This window comes from Trachurus japonicus, chromosome 8, assembly GCF_045865225.1.
Source record: "Trachurus japonicus isolate A0001 chromosome 8, Traja_1.0".
In the NCBI taxonomy this organism is placed as follows: Eukaryota; Metazoa; Chordata; class Actinopteri; order Carangiformes; family Carangidae; genus Trachurus; species Trachurus japonicus.
The window spans coordinates 25,200,886-25,220,170 of NC_140914.1; the positions used below are offsets into that span (position 1 = coordinate 25,200,886).

Sequence of the window (19,285 nt, forward strand, 5' to 3'; positions counted from 1 at the left end):
GTGCAAAATCTCGAGAGAGCATCGGAGACCTCTCGGGTGCGTTTCTGCCATCCTGTCCAGATGCCTCGGTTCTGTCCTCTTCCTCCATCTCTGTATCTGCTCTATCTGGTGTCAATGATCCAAGCCACCAGCTGGTCCTGGGCTGGCCTGATCTCATTTACCCCCAGAGAGAAGCTTGTTTGTGGGCAGACAGCCCATTATGGAGATGATCCAGCAGCTCTTCAAGTTACAAATTAGCCTTAGTTTCTCGGTAGGGTCCTCTGTGTCGCCTCTTGTCTTGCTGTTTCTTACTTGTTTTTTCTTCCTCTGTCCCTTTTTTTTTACCACCCCCTCTTTCTTTATTGTCCTCCCCTTTTAACCTTGTCACTGCTATCTCTCTTATCTCCCAGGGGAGAGGACTAACAGCATCAGAGGAACCTGCCTTACTAATGCACTTCCTCTGTCTGTGTCTTTCTCTGTCCTGCCCATCTGTGGGAGCTGTGAGCCCGCCTCCCCACTTTCTCCTGTGCGATCAATATCCACAGAGCTTACCTCCGCGCTGCCCTGCTGGTCGTCCCTGCAGGCAGTGGAGCTCAGCCAGGCTGCAGTCGGGGCCCTCGCTGGTGGGGCCTTGTCTGTAGTCGGGGCTCTGTCTCAGCCCTTATTGTTTTGGGGCCGATGGACCCTATAGCCCTGCCTCCCCGCAGTATTGTCTAGTTTCTGGGACATACTAAGGCCTCTGTTACGGCTGCGTATCCCTCCCTCATTCTTTCTTGGCTTCTCTCTCTATTCCTCTCTTTCTCTCTCCCCGTAGCTGTGTCTAGCTAACGTTTGAGGACAGTCGAGGCCGACTGTACAAGATTAGCATCTCTCTTTGTCCAGGGTTAACAAGCTCTGTCATGTGTTAATCTGCCTGTCCCCAGGGGGCCGAGTTTCACCGAGCCTGGACGCACCATGGGAAGCACAGGGTTCGAGTGTTTCTGTGTGTACATCGGCTTGTTTGGTGTTTGTCGGTGGGAGGGAGGGAGGGAGGGAGGGAAGGAGGGGGGCGGTGTGAATGCACACAATGTACAGCCCGAAACTGTGACGAGCATTGGAATTCACCATCATCAGTGGCGATCGTCCACGCTTTTTTCATGAGGAAACGAAGCTGAATTAACAAAGAGTTATGTTTTTTTATTTTTATGTAGTCTTAATCCCTTAATTTCAGTCGAGTCCTCGCTGGAGGACTTTGTAAAACCTCAGTGTGAATCTCTAAAGAGTCCTTAGGATTAGTGCTAGCCTTTCTGATCACATGCTTGTGTGATCCAGGTGTCTGTCACACAATCTGCTGCTCTCTCACACACGCCAGCAGCAGCCAAGTAAACAAGACAGAGACAGAAAAAGACTTTTTCCTTCCTCTCAGCAGGGCCTTTGTTCTGCCTCAGTTTGTCTCATTGAGCATCCAGGCAGCCCACTGACCCACTGGAAATCAATGGGTAGGAATGACTGTACTGCAAACAATTAAAGAGTTCACTTAACGATCAGCAGGGGAGGACACTGGTGTGTGTGCGTGTGTGTGTGTGTGTGTGTGTGCTTGTTGTGGCCTGTCTTCTATGTAAGGTGTGAACTTTTGTTGACAAATGCATCATTTTGACCAGGGATGGCGGGACAAAGGTTTATATAGCATTTATATTTATTATACTACCATTAAATGCATAATAACCAGTTTAACCATACATTCTAATTTTCCACATTGATTTAAATGTGACTCCTTTCATTCTTAGGAAATCAGATAAAGACTAGAGAATGCATTTCCTGAAGGAAATACGGGTGATTGCTGAAAGCTGGAAGCTGAATGAGCTGAATAAATTGTTGAAACAATGCTGAATTAAGTGAAGAAATTGCTGAAGCAGTCTTGAAAAGATGAAACAATATCTGAAGAGTAAAACTAAAACATGTAAGAAGGAGGCTGTATGAAATGGTTGGAAATTACTTGAATTGTTGAAGATTAGTATGAAGAAGTTGAAAGGCTGAAGTCTACTCATATATATTTTAAACTGACAGCTTGAAAACATTGTTGAACCATTACTAATACAGATGAAACAATATCTGAAGAGTAAAAGTAAAACATGTAAGAAGGAGGTAAGAAATACGTTTATTTTCTTTTTTTACTCTCTTTTCACTCTTAGGAATTTAGATAAAGATTAACGATCCTCAGGATCACAGTCAGAGTTTCAACCAAACCAAAACTGTAACAGTCTCAGTGTGGGAAAAGCACACAGGGTCGCATTATTAGCCAGATTTTTTTGACATTTGCTCACAGCTTTGCACAACATTTGATGGAAGCCTTCCTTCTGTCTCTGTCTCTCTCTCTCTCCCATGAGGTTGCATCCTCTCTCTCTCCTGCTCGCTCAGCCCTCCCACTATCGGTGGGGGATGCCAAGGAGAGCAGCGGGGCTTTGTTTTGAGTTTATTTGTGTGCAGAATGGAGGCTGAGGTTTCCTGACCTTAGGTCGGGGGTGTTTGGGGAATGTGTGATCCGTGATTAGCATCAAGTCGGTGGAGGTAGTGGCAGCACTGGTTAGTTACCCCCAGCTGCACGTAGACTGCCAGTCAGCGAGTCATCACAAAATAAGGCCATTACTTATATTCCTCTATCCCTATGTACATCACATCCGCATTAAGGATATGTTTAATAATAATCTAGGTCTTGTTTCATGGTCGGGCCTTTGACGCTTCCTCTGGAGATCAGCAGGGAGCCACGATGATGTGCGCTAATGCTGCGGAAGAGGTGGTGACGTGCAGAGAAACCCTCCCACTAAGTGTCATGGGGATAGAGTCAGTTGCAGTGGTGGTGGGATGAAGCGGTATTAGCTTTGAAAGCATTTGCTGTGATCCCGCCACTGCCGTTACATAACTCGCCCACAATAATAAGACAGCTTCCTTATAGACAGGACGGCTTAATTTGACATCCTTCAGCGTAAAGCAAATGGCTTCATTGACTGTGGAAATAGCTTCTTTCAGCAACTTTTTTTTTACGTCTAGTGCTGCACATGTTCAAACGGTGACTGATGGAAGCTGCGGCGGCTGTTATGCTGTTGTCAGTTTTCCTGCCAAAATTTAGCTGAGAGTAAAGGAAACGTGCTGCGGTGGGGAGTAGTAGCTGTACATCGTTACCTTTGATCTCTCAAGTGAAGATGGATCCGTCTCTCTGCCATTCCCCCTAGTACTCGTGTTCGTGTGTTTACCTTTACCCCCCCTCCCCACTTTCCTCCTCACTACCATACTAGTTATAAATTGTTAACAATTCATCTACTGATGCTGTAGGTTTTTGACAGTTCTGCAACAACAGTACATAACTGAACTCATTACTTGGTTGGCAGAAAATTGACATGCAAATATTTTGCAAATAAATAATCAGTTAAAGCACGTCAACTTGACTCTCACGCGAGACTTCGCGAGACTTTGTATTTTAGCTACGTTTACAAACATATTGAAGTAAACAAACCCCTCAGTGTATATTTGAATAGACGTCTGAGGCTGTTGGTGAAAAAAAAGGGTGTTTTGTGGCATGTAAACAGCCTAAGATCGGTCTGCTCCCATTATAAGCTGCTGTGGTGATGCAGGGACAGACAGACCTACTGCATAACAGGAGCAATTAAAAAGAAAATCTTCAGATTCATTCTTTTAGACCTAAAATATTAGGAAACCACAGCCCCAGGTTGAATTTGCCTGAAATTGTCCTTTGAGTTAGTTTCAAAAAGGGGAAGAAAAAAAAATCCAGTTAAAAAAAAAAAGGATTATTCTGCTTTAATTGCTTTTACATAATTTTTTTGTCATTCAAAGTTTTATTTGTTTTAACATATTGTTACATTTCAAATGTCACAGATATGGCATAAACAAATTAATAGTCTGTTTAAGAAAGTAAAAAGTGAAACAGATAGATAGGATGAAGAAGAAAAAAAATACGAAAAAAATAAATAAAATATAACATTGATAAAAGTAAAAAAAAACACTCATCTTACAGCTTTTAAATTATTATTATAATCATTATTTTTTATCTGGCAATACCCAAGACTCTGCTAGTTTTCCAGCCATTGCTCTGAGTAAACCTTAGCGGGGTGGGGAGTTGACAGAGGCTGTTGTTGTGGTTTAGAGTAGGTTGAATAGACAATCTCAGGCCCCGTGCCAGCGTGTGGCGTCTTGAATCTGACATTCTCCCCCTCCTCGCAGAGAGGAGGAGTGATATACACACACATGAAAACATGGACACACTCCACTTACTTGATCATTTCTAGGCACAGTCAAGTAAGACTACGTCAAATCTGACGTCCCCTGCGTCAGCCCCACTTACCCTGAGTGACGGTGCTGTAAATAAGAGAGCGGTAAATTATTGAAGAGGCAGTGCAGTTGTGCTCCTCGCAGAGATGAGTTTAGAACTATTGTACCATTTAAGAACAATATGAATCATTTACTAAACAAAGACTAAATCGTTTTATCATGATGCAGATTATGGAAAAGAAAAATGTCATATTTAGTCTTTTATGGTTTGATCGATGCAACTGAAAATAAATTGCATCCTAATGAAAAGCAAGTTCCACCATTTGCTGGGGACCAGTTTTTCTTAAATGAGTTTGAAATTAAATGCGCAGCTGTTCCAGCGAAGACGTGAAGACAGTGCATTTGTTACTCTACACTTAGAGATGCGCTGCTTTGTGAACCCAACCTGGGCGGTGTCAAAGGACAGAGGACGGTTTATCAGCAGCGTCAAAGAGCAAACGGCGCCGCTCAGTGTCTTGTGTTTGCTGCTCGTGAAGATAAAGCACGTCAATTACAGGGTCAGAGGCCACCGAGTGCTCATTAAAAATGCCTTCAAAACCATAGGCCCGAGCGTCGGCCATCCCTGCTAGAACCTTCTATCCTCTTACGGAGGCATTAGTTATGTCTTGAGTAACTCTATCAAGCTCGCATGAGCTCATGTCAGCATTAGCGGAGGGTTACATCGGCCACAAAAGCTCACTTTCTTTTTGCATCTTTTCTGCCGTCTCCCCCCCCCCACCACCACCCCTCCCTACCACTGCTTCCTTCCCCCACAATCCCTCTCTTTGACTACTATTTAGAGTAGGCCCCGGGGAGAGAAGAAGGCTCACAGAATGCATATGTGTGTGCGCGCGTTTGTGTGCACAGTTGTGTACTGTGAAAGCAGAGCCGACTTTATACCACAGCAATTCATACATGCTCGTAGACGGTTGGTTGGCTAAAGCGAGGGAGTGAGCGAGTGGGGGCACTTTGATTCAGGCCTTTGTGTAGAGAAGGCGAAGAGCCCCCTGTTTCTAAGTGACAGCGACTGTGATCAGTGGTGAACACACACCGCAGCTCAAGAACAGATTTGACGTGAACATTTAGCTCAGTAACCAGCCTCTTAATTTGAATTTGCATAATGAATCAGAGCCACCATGTGCATGTTTTTTTATATTTAATGATTCAGATATTTGCCGTGAGCACTTCTTTAAAGTAACCTGCTTTATTCAAACACAGGCATGGTTAGTTAGTCAGTGCACCCCCAAACACACTCATACACACAGTGGTAGATTGTACTTGATGCACAAACGGGGTCAAAGTATGAGTTTTCTATTTAAATATGCTGATGACCTGATTATTCAAGAACAGCATGTTTGTGTCTAGACAGTCAGAAAGGCTCAGATCCCCCAGTGGAGCTGGATGCCTTCCAGTTATTGACAGTATTGGCCTAAACACCGTACTGCGCCTGGAATACACACCGACAACTGAGCGCACAGCCGCACACACATTTTTGTTTATATCCCAGTGTGGGTATTAAGACGGGATGATGCCTTGGAGGATGATCTCACCTTGCAGAGCTGGCTTGTCCATCATTAGTTCACCGCTCGAGGCCTATTAAGTGTAAGACTAATGGCAACAGGACTGAACTACACAGCATTTGCCTGGAAGTAAACTGTATGACATATAGAGTACTTATAATGATAGAAAACAGTATAAAGTTAACAGCACCTACACAGATGACACACAGAGTATGAGAATGAAGACTGGAAACAAAGGCTACTCTATAAAAGTGCCTCTGAAAGAATAAACCACATGTAGCTGTGGTTTGAACATGATCTGATGATGCATACGACTGATGAATTATTGCCCAAAGAATGTGAAAATGTGTGTGTGCGTGCCCGTGCGTGTGTGTGTGCGGTTGACGATGATACTGCACTCTGACCGCTGCCTCTGGTTTTCGTGTGACTCGGTGTCGGAGTGGGTTTCTTTTGTTCTCGGTCACTGTGTAGCTCATCATCGAGGCTTGCAGGGAATCTGGAGTGGGACGCTGCTTGGAAGCTCCGACCACATGACTGTGAAGGGCAATAAACACATTTTTGCAAAGTCAACTACATTTTAGAAGTTTACAGTGACAAAAAACTGCCAGACCTGGAGGATGCCAGCACCAACCTCCCACGCTGCCTCAACACAACTATGTTCTAGATAGATAGATAGATAGATAGATAGATAGATAGATAGATAGATAGATAGATAGATAGATAGATAGATAGATAGATAGATACTTTAATAATCCTTCACAGGAAATTGCAATTGTTACAGCAGCTGTGCATTCAAGCATTCATTCATTCATTGTAACAACAGAGAGAGAAAAAACAGATCTATCTATCTAAAGAATTACAGTCTTATCTACAATATAAATTAAGCTAAAGACACCCAATAATCTAAAAGAAAACATATGAGGTATAAAAAAAAAACATATGAGGTAAAAAATAATTAAAAAGCTATCTCCAGCTATTGTTTTTAGCCCAATACTGAGGATAACCAGCCCAGCTACAGATCCTTTGTGCTCATGTGTGTTACCCGGGCTACAGGGGGTCAGGGCAGCTGATGGACAGTGTCCAGCTGCCTGGTCTGAGCTTACCTGACCAGACCCTTTTATGCTCTAAACATTTCACACGGCGCAGGGTGCCTAAAATTAAACATGTTTTGAAATGAACCTAATGTAGCCGACACAACCATCTGTTTTGAATCCTCGGCTGGAAATATGCTCCAACTCACACAGACCATTATGTCCCAGGTCATTGAGTTGATTTTATCTCTTATGGGATGAAAATGCCTGTGTGTGTGTGTACAGCAGCCTGGGCTGCAGCCTTGGCAGGACAAAAGATGGTGTTAGAGCGGATTTCTCAGAGCCACCCTGGGTTTACCCTGGGTTATGGAGGTGAGCCCAAGTGTTAAGACAGTTGGGTGGCAGGGTCAGTTTTTTTACCAAGGAAATAATGAGCTTAATGCCACTGTTTGTTTTTCATTCCTTGTGTATTTTAGGTTTATTCATGTGAGATCGGTTGATGGACTTTGTTGTTTCCTGCCGCCGGTCCACAAGAAAATACATGATTGGAGAGAGTGCTTTGGTAATGTAAACCCAATGTAATGTAATCTCTATTGAGAAATGTAAAACCACCTGCAGCAGCTACTGTTGAGCCGGCAAAACATTTTCTCCTCGGTCGCTTTAGTGACGCCGCTCAGACGTAAATTGTGAAAACTTGCCACAAAATTATGTTTAGATGTTCCTCAAAGCTCTGTGGTCCAAATGTGTGTAATGGGAAACGTTTTGTTTGTTTTTTTTTGCTTAATAATCAGATTCACACAGATGGCTACAAAGAAATGATTATTGAGGAATTAAACTGGTTAATTTAAGTCGTGTAGCCAGTTCTTTGAAATCAGGGTTCAGCTTTCACAGTGTTTATCAACACTAACACATCAAGCGATCAATTTTACTGCCTGAAAATAGGCTTATTTATAAGTCTCACAAAATGTGTGCCCTTGTAACAACAGCCCAGTCAGTCGGTTTGGAAGTGAATAACTATCCTCAATCTAATTAGGTTTAATAAAAAACCTGTAATAGCATTAGCGGGGGTGATGTTTCAATTGGGTGTGTCGCTGTAATTAGGGATGAAATTCAAGATAACATAGAGCCGCATTGAAGATTACGGTGCAATAAAGAGAGCGTTTTATGTCACTCCAAAGCCTGGTCATGTGGGAACGTAGATATTGCGGTTTATAAATGAGTTCAGATTTCTTTGTAGTGGACAAAAACAGTGAAGTGTTGGGTAAGTCGGAGGTTGGCGAGGAAAAGACGGAAAAATTTAAGAACAGGGCCTCTGGATCATTTTGTCTGCTCAAGTAGTGAAAGTGTCTGGATGCAGCTTAGAGCTCGGAGCCATCTCACCTTCAGTTTCTGTGGAGAGCAGATGAAACAGTGTGTTCCTGCCCTGGTTTAGAGTCTGTTTATGCTCACCGCTGACTGATGGGTCTAGTGACGCAGGGCGGCTGAATGAGCAATAGAGCCAGATAGAGAAATGCAATCTCACAGCTGTCTGGAGACTTGCAATAGAGAGAGAGAGAGAGAGAGAAATGTTCCTCTGGCAGTGGGCGTGCAATCAGGATTTATCACACACACACACACACTCACACTAATGTAGGATACTACTGAAGAGGAGCAGTGAAATGAGCAGCCAAGCCAGATGCTTTAGTCTACTGTGGGAAGCTGAACAACACCAAGAGTCTGAAAAAAGATAAAGGGGGGAATATAGCGATTGGACACAGTCTCATTTCCTGGTTCACCGCGTGGTCGAGTGAGGTCACGGCGTTGATAGCTATAACAGGTCTATACGCAGACAGCGGTGTGCTTTTATTAGACACTTTTGAACGATCAAGTGGGCGGAGTTTGATGCACAAAAAAAAAACTTGGAAACCTTTCTTCATTTGTCACAGAGAGAACATCTGGTGCTACGAAGCAGTCTACTGTGTACTGCGACGCAACCCAACAACCACCGTTTGACCTGGTTAAGGCTGCAGGAATACTGAAGGGGAAAAAGTGACTAATTTTTCTGTGGTTTCTGTCTCTTGTGGAAACTGGAAGTCAAACGTAAGCTGGATATTTTGGGTAACAACGGATGAGGAGGTTGATATACCCAGAAACAAAAGTGAAAACTCACTCCCACCAGTGCCCACCACCCTGTCCTTTTTAAAAGGCTCCCATTGGTTGTAACATATTTAAACCAACTGTCCACATTTTTACAGCCTCACTGGCATTTAAAAAACCTCCTGTGACCGGCGGGTGCGGCGCAGGCCACCCGTCGCCTTCCCCTCAGCCTCTCGGGTCATTCTGGGTGGCTGCCTGTTGCACTGGTTGTGCCTATCTGTTCTTATGTAGTAGTTTGGGATGCATGGCTATTTTTTTTTATTTTTCCCCCCCCTCAGTCTCTCTCGCTCTCTCTTTCTCTCTCCCTCTGGCCCTGCTCAGCTGCTCCAGCCATCTGTGCAAAGGCAAACAGAGAACAGAGGGAGAAGGAGAGCGGGGAGCTGTGGGGGGGGTAGGAAAGAAAAATCGAGGAGAGGAAAATGGTCGGGAAGAAAGGGAGGATCAGTGGAAAAAGAAAGAAGGGCCTTTTTGACGTGTTAGATTTAGTATAGAGGATGAGTAAAGGATGACCGGAGAGGGAAGAGAAAGACAAGGAAGAGTGTGCGGGAATTGTTTCCAGGAAGCCAGCGGCATAAAGATGATGTCTGTCCTCCTCTAGAAATAGGGCAGCGAGTGTGTTCTTGCAAGTTTAGGTCAGTGGAAACTGGGATGACTAGCGATGTCTGGATTTTACAGTTCGACCAGCAATCATCAGCCAGTAGTGAGCTCATTTTATGTCTTGTTTTTCCCTCTCTCTCTCTCTCCCCCCCTCTCCTTTCTGTTCCCATGCTCCACAGGCCAAGCCTCTTCCTCTGGGCCGCAGCCGGCCTTTGCCTCAGAGTTTGTCTTACCACTAAGCCTCCTGCGCAGCCGGCTCCTAGCCCTGTTTGTAAACTCTGACAGGGCAGTTTCCTGCTAACCCCCCCACCCTCACCCCTTCCTCACCCACACACTTCCCTCCCTACTTCTTTCAAATTTGGGGAAAAAATATCCACAATATCACAACCTTTATTTTGAAAATCACTGGAGAATTAGAAAAAGGGGACAGTTAAGTTGCCAGATATTGATGCAGATAATGTATGACAGCGTATTGCAGACGGTTGCCCCTCATCAGGCTTCATATGCTTCACGTCCCCTTTCCCTTGTCCTCAGTTGCTCACGTCTCTGACTGCTCTGCTTATGACCCGTGAGTCAAACTGTCGTTCTGTCTTTGGGCGTACTCGTTCACTTCAGCCTTGACCCACTTGGCAAACACATCCGTGCCTGTTTTGCACCTCACCTTACTTTTCTTTTTATATCCGTTTAGGTCTAATAGCTGGAAGTTGCGTGTGTCAACGTTATTACCGGTGATGTATACAATCAGACAAACAGTCCTGTGTGCATTTGCGTGCTAAAGCTTTTTGCACTCCCTTAAGTGTTGTTTTCGCAGAAACCTAGTCTTCCACACTGGTGACTCGGATGCCATTTTGCACCAAGTGAAAAAAGAAAACAGAAGCCGACCCGTAGCGGTTCCACTGGCCAAGTGTGTCACTGAGCTTTGTAGTGTGAGGGGACCGTTTGCCACTACACTGCAGTTGGCATTGAAATTAATGAAGGCTATTTGGAGAATATGTTGTTCCTCCATTAGACAAGTTGTCCTGCACTGCCCCACCTCTCACAGCCCCTTGAGACCTCACATACAGCCAACTGGTCATAAAATGTGTTGGTCTAATTGTTTATCCTGAGGTTTTTCTCTCTCCAAGCGAGCGTGACTTATGAATCTGTGATCCAATTTCTTTTTATAGGCGCCTGTAGTATGTCTCTCTCTACTGTATGTGTTATTCTGTCCTATATACGCCTGAGTCCCCCCCCTGGGTTTATGCTGCAGCTCAGTCTCCTATACCGTGTTATGGCACATCCTGTCATATATCTGCACACAATCAGTGTGCCGGCTACCTCTTGGATGCTTGTAGAAAAATGTTCCATGTTTATGTGCGATGCTGAAGCTTGAAGGAGAAAGAAGCCTCAGGTTTATCTGATTCCTACGGCGAACATTCCTGCTGCTCTGTCTGCTGATAGCAGAGTCGGTAAACTGCTTTTCATGTCTGGTCTTGCGCTGCCTAACTGTGTTGTACTGTATATTATGCCGTCTCTCTCCAGAACGCACTGCGCTGTCTCCGGAAAGCCCGTAGACCTGTGGCCATCCCGTGAGTTTTAAGTCACTCAGCCCTGCCCCGCAGAGACGGACCACTACCATTCCAGCGGAGATGAAGCCGGATGGGGTTGCCACGGCGGCGCTGGAGCCAATGGAAGCATTGGAATCCAATCCAGAGAACGAGGCAGCGCCGGCGGCGGGACAGGACCCTAACCAGGCGGCCAGTCCAGTGGGAGAGGAGATGCCGCAGCAGCCCATAGGCGAGACGGGCCAGGTGGAGCCCCAACCAGAACAGGCCAAGGAAACCCCGGCCGCCAAGACCGGCAACAAGACCACAGGAGACTCCAAAGCCAAGACGACCAACAAGGCCACAGCCAAGACGAAACCTACCACCACTAATCCAACCAAGACCACAACTGGCTCAAGGCCCAACACATCCCAGAGCCGCATCTCAAACGGCGTGTCTAAGCCTCAGACCAACGGGGTGGCGAAGAAATCCGCCACCACCGCTCCGGACAAAAAGAGCACCCCGACATCAGCTCCCTCCAAAAAGCCGATAGGCACGGTCGGAGCCGCGGCCTCCAAGAGCAAAGTGGGCGAGAAGAAAGCCACGGAGGCCTCCCCCGCCACCAACGGTGCAAAGTCAAAGCCCGGACCAACAGCAGCTAAGAAGACACCATCCGCAACCGCTAATGGTGTCAAAACCAGCACCGCTGCAGCTGCTGCGAAAAAGCCCCCAGGTTGGTGAAAATGTCAACACAAGATAAAAAACAAAGTTCAGATCAGTGCGTAAATATGATTCAGAGTGTAGACTGTGACAAAAACATCACTCTGTAGTAAGTCTAGCATGAAAATGCGTTATTCTCTAACTCTGATGGGGAAAATTGCGATGACGTAGTCAGATGTACACATAGAGGATGGATTCAGCACACATATTAGACATGCCACAGCGAGTGCTGCTGATCTAGAAATACATTTGCCCTAGATCTTTATGACACACTTTGTCTGACCTTTTTCTGTGGTATAGTATGTGTTATTATTCTCTAGTACTATAACAGATAATACTATGTTACAGAACACATATTGATAAACTTTTTTCTCTCCTTCCTCTCCTCCTCTCCTCTCCTCTCCTCTCCTCTCCTCTCCTCTCCTCTCCTCTCCTCTCCTCTCCTCTCCTCTCTTCTCTTCTCATCCAGCTTCCAAACCTGCCTCTGCAACTCCCACCAAGCCCAGCTCTACTGCCTCACCTAAGCCCCCTGTTTCCAAGACAACCAGGTAGGTGTGACATTTCTGCAGAGCCGAGGCCCGGCCTGTGCTGTCTGAGTCTGAAAGAGTTTTTCTGTGCCTCTGTAGATAGCGCAGGCAGCTGTCCATAACCGCTCCTCTTCTCATCCATCCTCCAAGCAATAACGTTGTAACCGGCCTCCTTTTATTAAAATCCTTCTCAGTGATTTGCCAGCAAATCAGCACATTTGCTGCGCTGAGTCCAAATGACTTACCAAATAGATAGGAATTGCTGGGAATGAGTTAAGCGTTATAAATGGTCTCAGCGCCAAGTGAGAAGCAGTTGGTTCAAAAGGCTTCACTTGGCTACAGGTTCAAAGAAGACCCTGTTTAAGAAAAAAACACCCTGGAGGAATGAGGGACAATGATCCCCCACATAGAGGCTCGACGGGGCCGGGCATAAGTAGGCCAGCAACCAGCCAATGTCAGAACAAGGCTCAGAGCAATGCCTCGTAGGGTTTCACCAGGCCGAGCATTATACAGCATTATTAATAAAACAAGTTTTAGGAAGGAGGAGGGGGTTAGCGAAGAGGAGGAAGGGCGGTGGGAAGAATTAAACGAGAACGGGAGTATGATCTCAGCGCTTTGTTTGAGTGAGAGCTTGTCTTCATTTCTGTACACCAGAGTGTCTGTGTGCAACCAGGTCAGCATGTGCTCCTCACCTGAGTCACACTGGATGCATGTTGTTGGGTCCTTAGGTGACTGGGTGATATACAGGGGGAGGAGGCTGAACGAGGCCTTTGTCTGAGGCAGCGAGGATGATGATCAGATAGAGCCTTTGGCGGTCTGACGGCTCTTTCAGTAAAATCTTATCCTTCCTTTTTTCATTTTTTAGCAATAGCCTCTTTATTCCGTGCTGTTTTGCTACCATGTGTACGGTATGATATGTTATGTCACCATGTCGGCATGTCCCTGTGTAGATACATTGTTCAGACAATTGCGTCAACTAAATTGGACCATTTGTAGCAAACTGCGGGAAGATGCTTTAAAGCACATCTTAGGAAATGGAAAACGGGGGGGGGAAGTGAGCCTGGCTCTGTGCAAAGGTAACAGAATCCATCCACCAGCACTTCTAAAGCTCAGGGAATAACTCGCCATGTGTTGTTTGTTTAATCCAATACAAAAAATTAAATTAAAAGGAGAATTCAAACAGGATACAGAGCTTAGTGAGCTTCAGATTTTCCGGAGGATCTTATTTCCTTCAGACACCTGCAGTTTCCCACTGTTTACAGTTTTAATGCTAAACTACATTAGCGGTCATTGATATTAGCTCCATATGTACACATATCAGCTGTATCAGTATTACCATCGACTCTCAGCAGGAAAGTATATTTTCTAAAATGTCAAACTTTTTCTCTAGGTGGATCTATAACACGTTGTGGTACAATCAAATTGAAGATTTCAGTATCTTTTGCAAATGTCATATTTAATGATGAACTCTCAGTCAAGTACTCTCTCCAGAGCAGGGGAAACACCCAGTGCTCAAAACGTTGTATCTGGTTGGAGAGGCTCTGCTGTTTTGATAAGATCTACAACGCGAGGGAAAACAGAACGTACCATTCTGTTCGCTGTAGAGCCAGGCTGAGGTTTGTCAGCTTACGGCAGATAAACCCGTGTCACTTCAAAAATGTGTTTCATCTACTACTGAGAGCTCTGATAAAACCAAAACCAAATGATGCTGATACGGTGTCACCAGATTCTTTTCACATCAAAGTCTGTTTTGGCCTCAGAAGTCCAGTACTGTTTGGTCTCTGTCCACAGGAGCAGAGCAGGTTTATTGTATATTTTACTATAACCAATAGACTAACATGAAAGTTACAAGTGTCTTTGTTCCACCTGAGAGTAAGGTGTTTCAGACCCCACCCCCCTCCACGTGCCACCGGTAGCAGTTGGGCTGTAGAGATTACACCCAGATTATAGCTTTATACAATGGTTAATGTGCAAACATCTTATTAAAAAGTATTACACAGAGGCAGGCTGTTAATCACCAGCGCAGAACAGAACGCTCATTGTGCGACCTTTATGAACTCTCGTGGTGATTTCATTCACAGAGATTGAGAGCGTCTACACCTCTCCTTCTGTGGATCATCAGTTCCCTCCCTAGCTCCGCTCAGAAGATACCCTGCAGCAAAAACAAATAATCTGAGTTCAACTCAAACGCTAAGGTATCTGAGCAGCCATCTTGGTAACAGCCTGAGGCAGCTATATATCGAGCTGCCAAGACCAGGCCCCTATTAAAACGAACGCAGAGGAAGCCATAACTCTCAGTGGTCACTGGGGGATAAAATCTGCATTAGATGATGCATTTACTGATGAGGAGCAGCAGTCAGACTTCAAATGATAGACATCCATGTAAAAATCAAATGATATTATAGTGTTGATGATAATGTTGGGGCTAATTTCACACTAAACACTCAACACTGATCTAAACACTGGTGTGTATGTGTTGAAGGGATAGTTCAACATTGTGGCAAATTGGCCCATTGCCATAATCCCTATAGTCATCATAGCAGTAGGTTTGTTACCTTTAATTGTCGTTGCAAGCTATTTTCAGAACGGCGGAGCAGAGCCGCAAGCTGCTCAGAGCTACGCTACGGAGGCTAATGGGATTTCTTGGTTTCCCTCATCAAACTCATCAAATACACAATCCAACAACTCCAAAACTCCGGTGGACAAGTTTTGGCCTGCACATTCACCACGCTATGAGATAATAACAGAACGTTACGAGACGGAGTTGTTTTCGAGGTAAATTCATGCAAAACAGCTGATGCGCGTTCCCTTCGGGGGCAGTTCTTCGGCAAGCAGTCTCTGCATTTTCCTCGAAAACAACTCTGGGATTATGGCAATGGGCCAATTTGCCAAAATGTTGAACTATCCCTTTAAAGTTTATAGGCAGTTTGCCACATTTAGTTGATATTGATGATCACTGACTTTTACAACTCAGCTCAAGCATGAAAACTTTACTTCTTTCTTCCCATTCAGCATAACTAAAAATATAAACACAGACAAATGGATGGAGACACACTTATTGTCTGCGTTTTAACATCAGTGATATTTTGTGAACCACTTACCGTATTTGTTTATCAATCAGGTTAAGATCAGAGCGGCAGTGTATGAGTCTAAGTAATCTTTTTGAGTGTATGAGTCAGTAAAATGTGTTACCATCAGCGGATGTGTAACCCAGAGAAGGGTTTTGCTGCAGTAGACCTACATACAAATCCCCACGAGAGAGGTACCACCATTACTGACGATAGGCTCATCTGACAGCACCATGTACCCTCGTAGGCAACACTTTGTTAAGTGTGTGCGTGCGCATCAGTGTCTGTATATGCAATGTGCTTTGACAAGGCCATACATTTCTACTTTAATTAGATTTTGCCCTTTTCCTACCTCACTCAATCCTTAATTCAGGCCCGCTATCAGCAGAGTGGTGGTGAGCTCGACAGGCTTATTCATTGCAACACTAGACACCCCCCCTGCTTTCCCTGTTGTTGTCACACACACACACACACACACACACACACACACACACACACACACCCTCAGTGGGTCTATCAATCTACTCAGTGTTTCTCTGTGGCTCAATTGATTTAATTCCATCTGCAGCAGGTTCCACTTCTCAGACAAATAAAGGCGCCAAGCGAATGCAGGTTCACTAAGTGACATCAATTTAATTTAAGGCCACTCACAACAGTTTTGTTCCTCTGTTCACCCAGATGTTTCAGCTAAATTAAATAAGCTTCTTTAGCTCTTGCCTCCGTTACAGCTCATTCTCATTCTGTTACAGTCTGCTCAGCCGACCTTTTTTACTTTCTTGACTCGTCTGAAGGCTCATATACATAAATAACTCTTTAGATATATTTCAAGTTGAAAGAGAAGTATCTTCTTGTGTAGACGATCTGATTGTGATAGCTTTTCACCACCTGGGAGTCTGTCTCTCTTCACTCTTTCTACAAAAACAACAGGGGGTCATTGAGTTTGTAGAAACTGAACTGCACCTATCTATGCACAGTGTACAGTCAGTGTACTGTTTGCGCTTTAAATGTGCTTTTTTGTTCAGGGGTGTGTTGTGTTTTTGTGTTTGTTTTTTTGCTTGCAGTGGCACTCCTGCGTTCTTTTACCAAGTGTGTTTGTGTGTGTGTGCGCACCTGCTGTTGGAAGCTGATTGCCCGCAGCATGCCGCCTGCGACAGGAAACATTTGAGCCTGATAAGTGTGCAAATGGAGAGAGCAGAAAATCATTATGGGTTGTTTGAACGTCTCGCGTGCAGTGTAACGATAACAGTCGATGTGTCCGTTTGTGTGCATGAATATGTACCAGTTCTCTTGAGTGGCAGCAAAAAAAAAGATGATTCATGTCCAGTTTTGCATCAATAATATGCATGAGGTGTGCTGCCTGCCCAACAGGACTGCACAGAAAAATGGTGCATATGTTATATATGTGCTTCACTGTATGCACCGCGCTGCATGTGCTTTTCCTGCATAGTAGGAGCAGCTTGTAATTAGAATGCAGATCATGGATTCATTTACTCCTATATCACTCGGCATGATTTGGACGCAAAAGGGGGGGAAGGGAAGGCGTACTGTACATACATACACGCCGGACACGTGGTCCGTGCGCACGTGCCGCCGCTGAGCCGCTTCCTACCCGCCGACCCTGCCGTCCGCGGATGCAGCAGGTTTAAGTAAAGCCAAAAAAAATGGTGGCAGTGGAGTATGGAAGCTACACGGCTGAATAAGTCATGCGTCCCCGCTGAGCTCCCATCACTGCTGCCAGAGATACATACAGGGTGTGAGGGCTGTGCTCGCAGAGAGTGTGAGTTGTCTGCACGCTGAGCGCATGTACTGTAGGTGTGTGTGTGTGTGTGAGAGAGAGGCAGAGATCCAGAGGGTATCTCCACATGAAACAGAGGGAAATATTGCACTTCTGTAGATCAGAGGACAGAGCAAGGGTATTGGGTCCTTATTCTACCAATTTACAAGAGGAAATGAGACGAGCTCACTGTCCACTGATCAGGTGGTTTTCTGTTTCTCCTGCCATCCACTCAGCCTCTCATGTTCCCACATTAGTCATGCTGTTTTCCTCATTGATGGCCCCTCAGGGATGATAAATTTTTACTGCAGTAGATTGAATGCAACCCTCTTCATGATCTAACAAATTACTGCTGATGTAATGGGCCAGCACTGTGTGTGTGTGTGTGTGTGGTGAGCAGCAGTAGGCAGGGTCCTCGCCCCGGATACCGCTCAGCTGGTCCGGCATCACGAAGCAGACGACGTGTTGCGCAGGCTGTAAATCTTCTGTTGTGCCATGGGTGTGGCCGACGACGACTCTGATGCAGTCTTCTGCTGCTGCTGCTGGCTGCTGCTGCTGCCATGTTTTCATACGGGCGAAGCCAGCGAGCCAATTACCAAATGGATTTAGTGGGAATGAGTCTGAGGGAGGGAAAGGAGGGAAGGACAGAGGGAGGCGTACGTGTCTGAGCGTAAGACAAAGGTTTGAGTGTGTAAAGGGTGTGTTTGTGGGTGTGCTCCCTCCTGCTGCAGACATGAGGCAGATGTGATACAGTGGATATTGGCAGAAAGCTTTTGTGTAAAAAGAGTGTTTTTCATAACCACACATTACATTAACTGCTCGTTTTCAAACCTAACGATGATGTTTCTATGTGAACATAGAAAATATTTATTCTCCTGATATTCAGAATTAAAATCCCGATTTTGAACGTCTCCTCTTTTTCCTAACTAATTCAGTGCCTTCCTCTACGGCTGATGTAAATTTAATAGGGTTAATTATTTGATTGTCATCGTCATCATTATGTCCTCAGTGCTTTATACACAGACTACAGAGATGGCTCTGCTGTTCAATCTGTATTCTCTGTTTTTGTGCTGTCTCACAGAAACAGTTGAAAGAATGTGACTAATAAAATCTGCGGGTGTTTAACATTTCTATTAAAACCAGAATCTGTGAGGTTACGAAATGTAGTTTTTTCTTTTAGCAGAGGAATGGCAGAGATGATACCAACAAAAACCAACAAAACAAAAACTGGATATGGAAGACGCTCCAGTTGCCACTCCTAGAGTTGTTATTTAGTTTGAATTTTATCTGCATGTCAAACACAGAGCCCCAGGGTCCACACTTCCTGCTTTGCTGCTGTGTGACGAGCAGGCAGATACCACCAATGACTGGAGGCTACCGCACCGAGTCCCAGCTGGTCTCCATAAAGATACCTTGGGAAAGGGAGAACAGCAGCAGTGATTACAGCAGCTCCAGAGGACAGCTCCTCTGACCAGGTTCATTTTACAGTAAAATCTCCCACTGAGCCCTCGGTCACATGACTGCATCCTCCCCTGAAGTGGCCCAGGCCACTTTAACCAGGATAAAGATCCCGCCTCCACATTTCTGCTGCTTAATTAACACAGCATCATCTTTAATTTGCTGCTCATCTTGAGAAGAGGGGGAGGTCCTCCTTCCACCATCTTTGCTGCAGGCAACATGTCTGCCTGCCTGCCTGCCTGCATGCTCGCTTAGCTCCTGCTTACTCATTTGCCCCCTTTCGTGGTGCATCTGATTATTTAAATCACGGCTCGACTCTTGTTGTATCTTAACAAAGCAGCACCAGCAGCTTTTACACACATTAATCCTCTCTCCGCCGCGACGATTGAAGAGATGTGTGGCTGCTTTAAAAACTAAAGGTGAACTTTTGCCGTGTGCATTCGTTGGTGCGCCTGCAGCAACTAACCGTCAGTCATCCGATTGTTCAGCTCCAGTGCATTTCTGGGCGTTCTGGTTAACATTTGCGTTAACCCCAATTGGTAGTGTTGTTTTCTCTCAGCGAGGCCCGTGGTGAAACACGAACAATGAGCGCGTTCTATTTTTTCTTTCATTACGAGCTGCTGATCGAGTTAAATGTGGCAGAAAGTGGC

The 19,285-nt window shown here is 45.2% G+C and overlaps 1 protein-coding gene across 2 annotated transcripts in view; it reads left to right on the forward strand.

Moving 5' to 3' along the window:
- The window catches only part of prr36b (proline rich 36b), a 33,863-nt gene that overhangs the window by 4,101 nt on the left and 10,477 nt on the right, over positions 1-19,285 (forward strand). For both annotated transcript variants that reach the window (XM_085784949.1, XM_085784948.1), the window contains 2 exons: positions 11,087-11,821; positions 12,278-12,356. In XM_085784949.1, coding sequence (XP_085641075.1) covers positions 11,194-11,821; positions 12,278-12,356 — 707 coding nt within the window. In that variant the 5' untranslated portion in view covers positions 11,087-11,193. The remainder of the gene's footprint in view (positions 1-11,086; positions 11,822-12,277; positions 12,357-19,285) is intronic.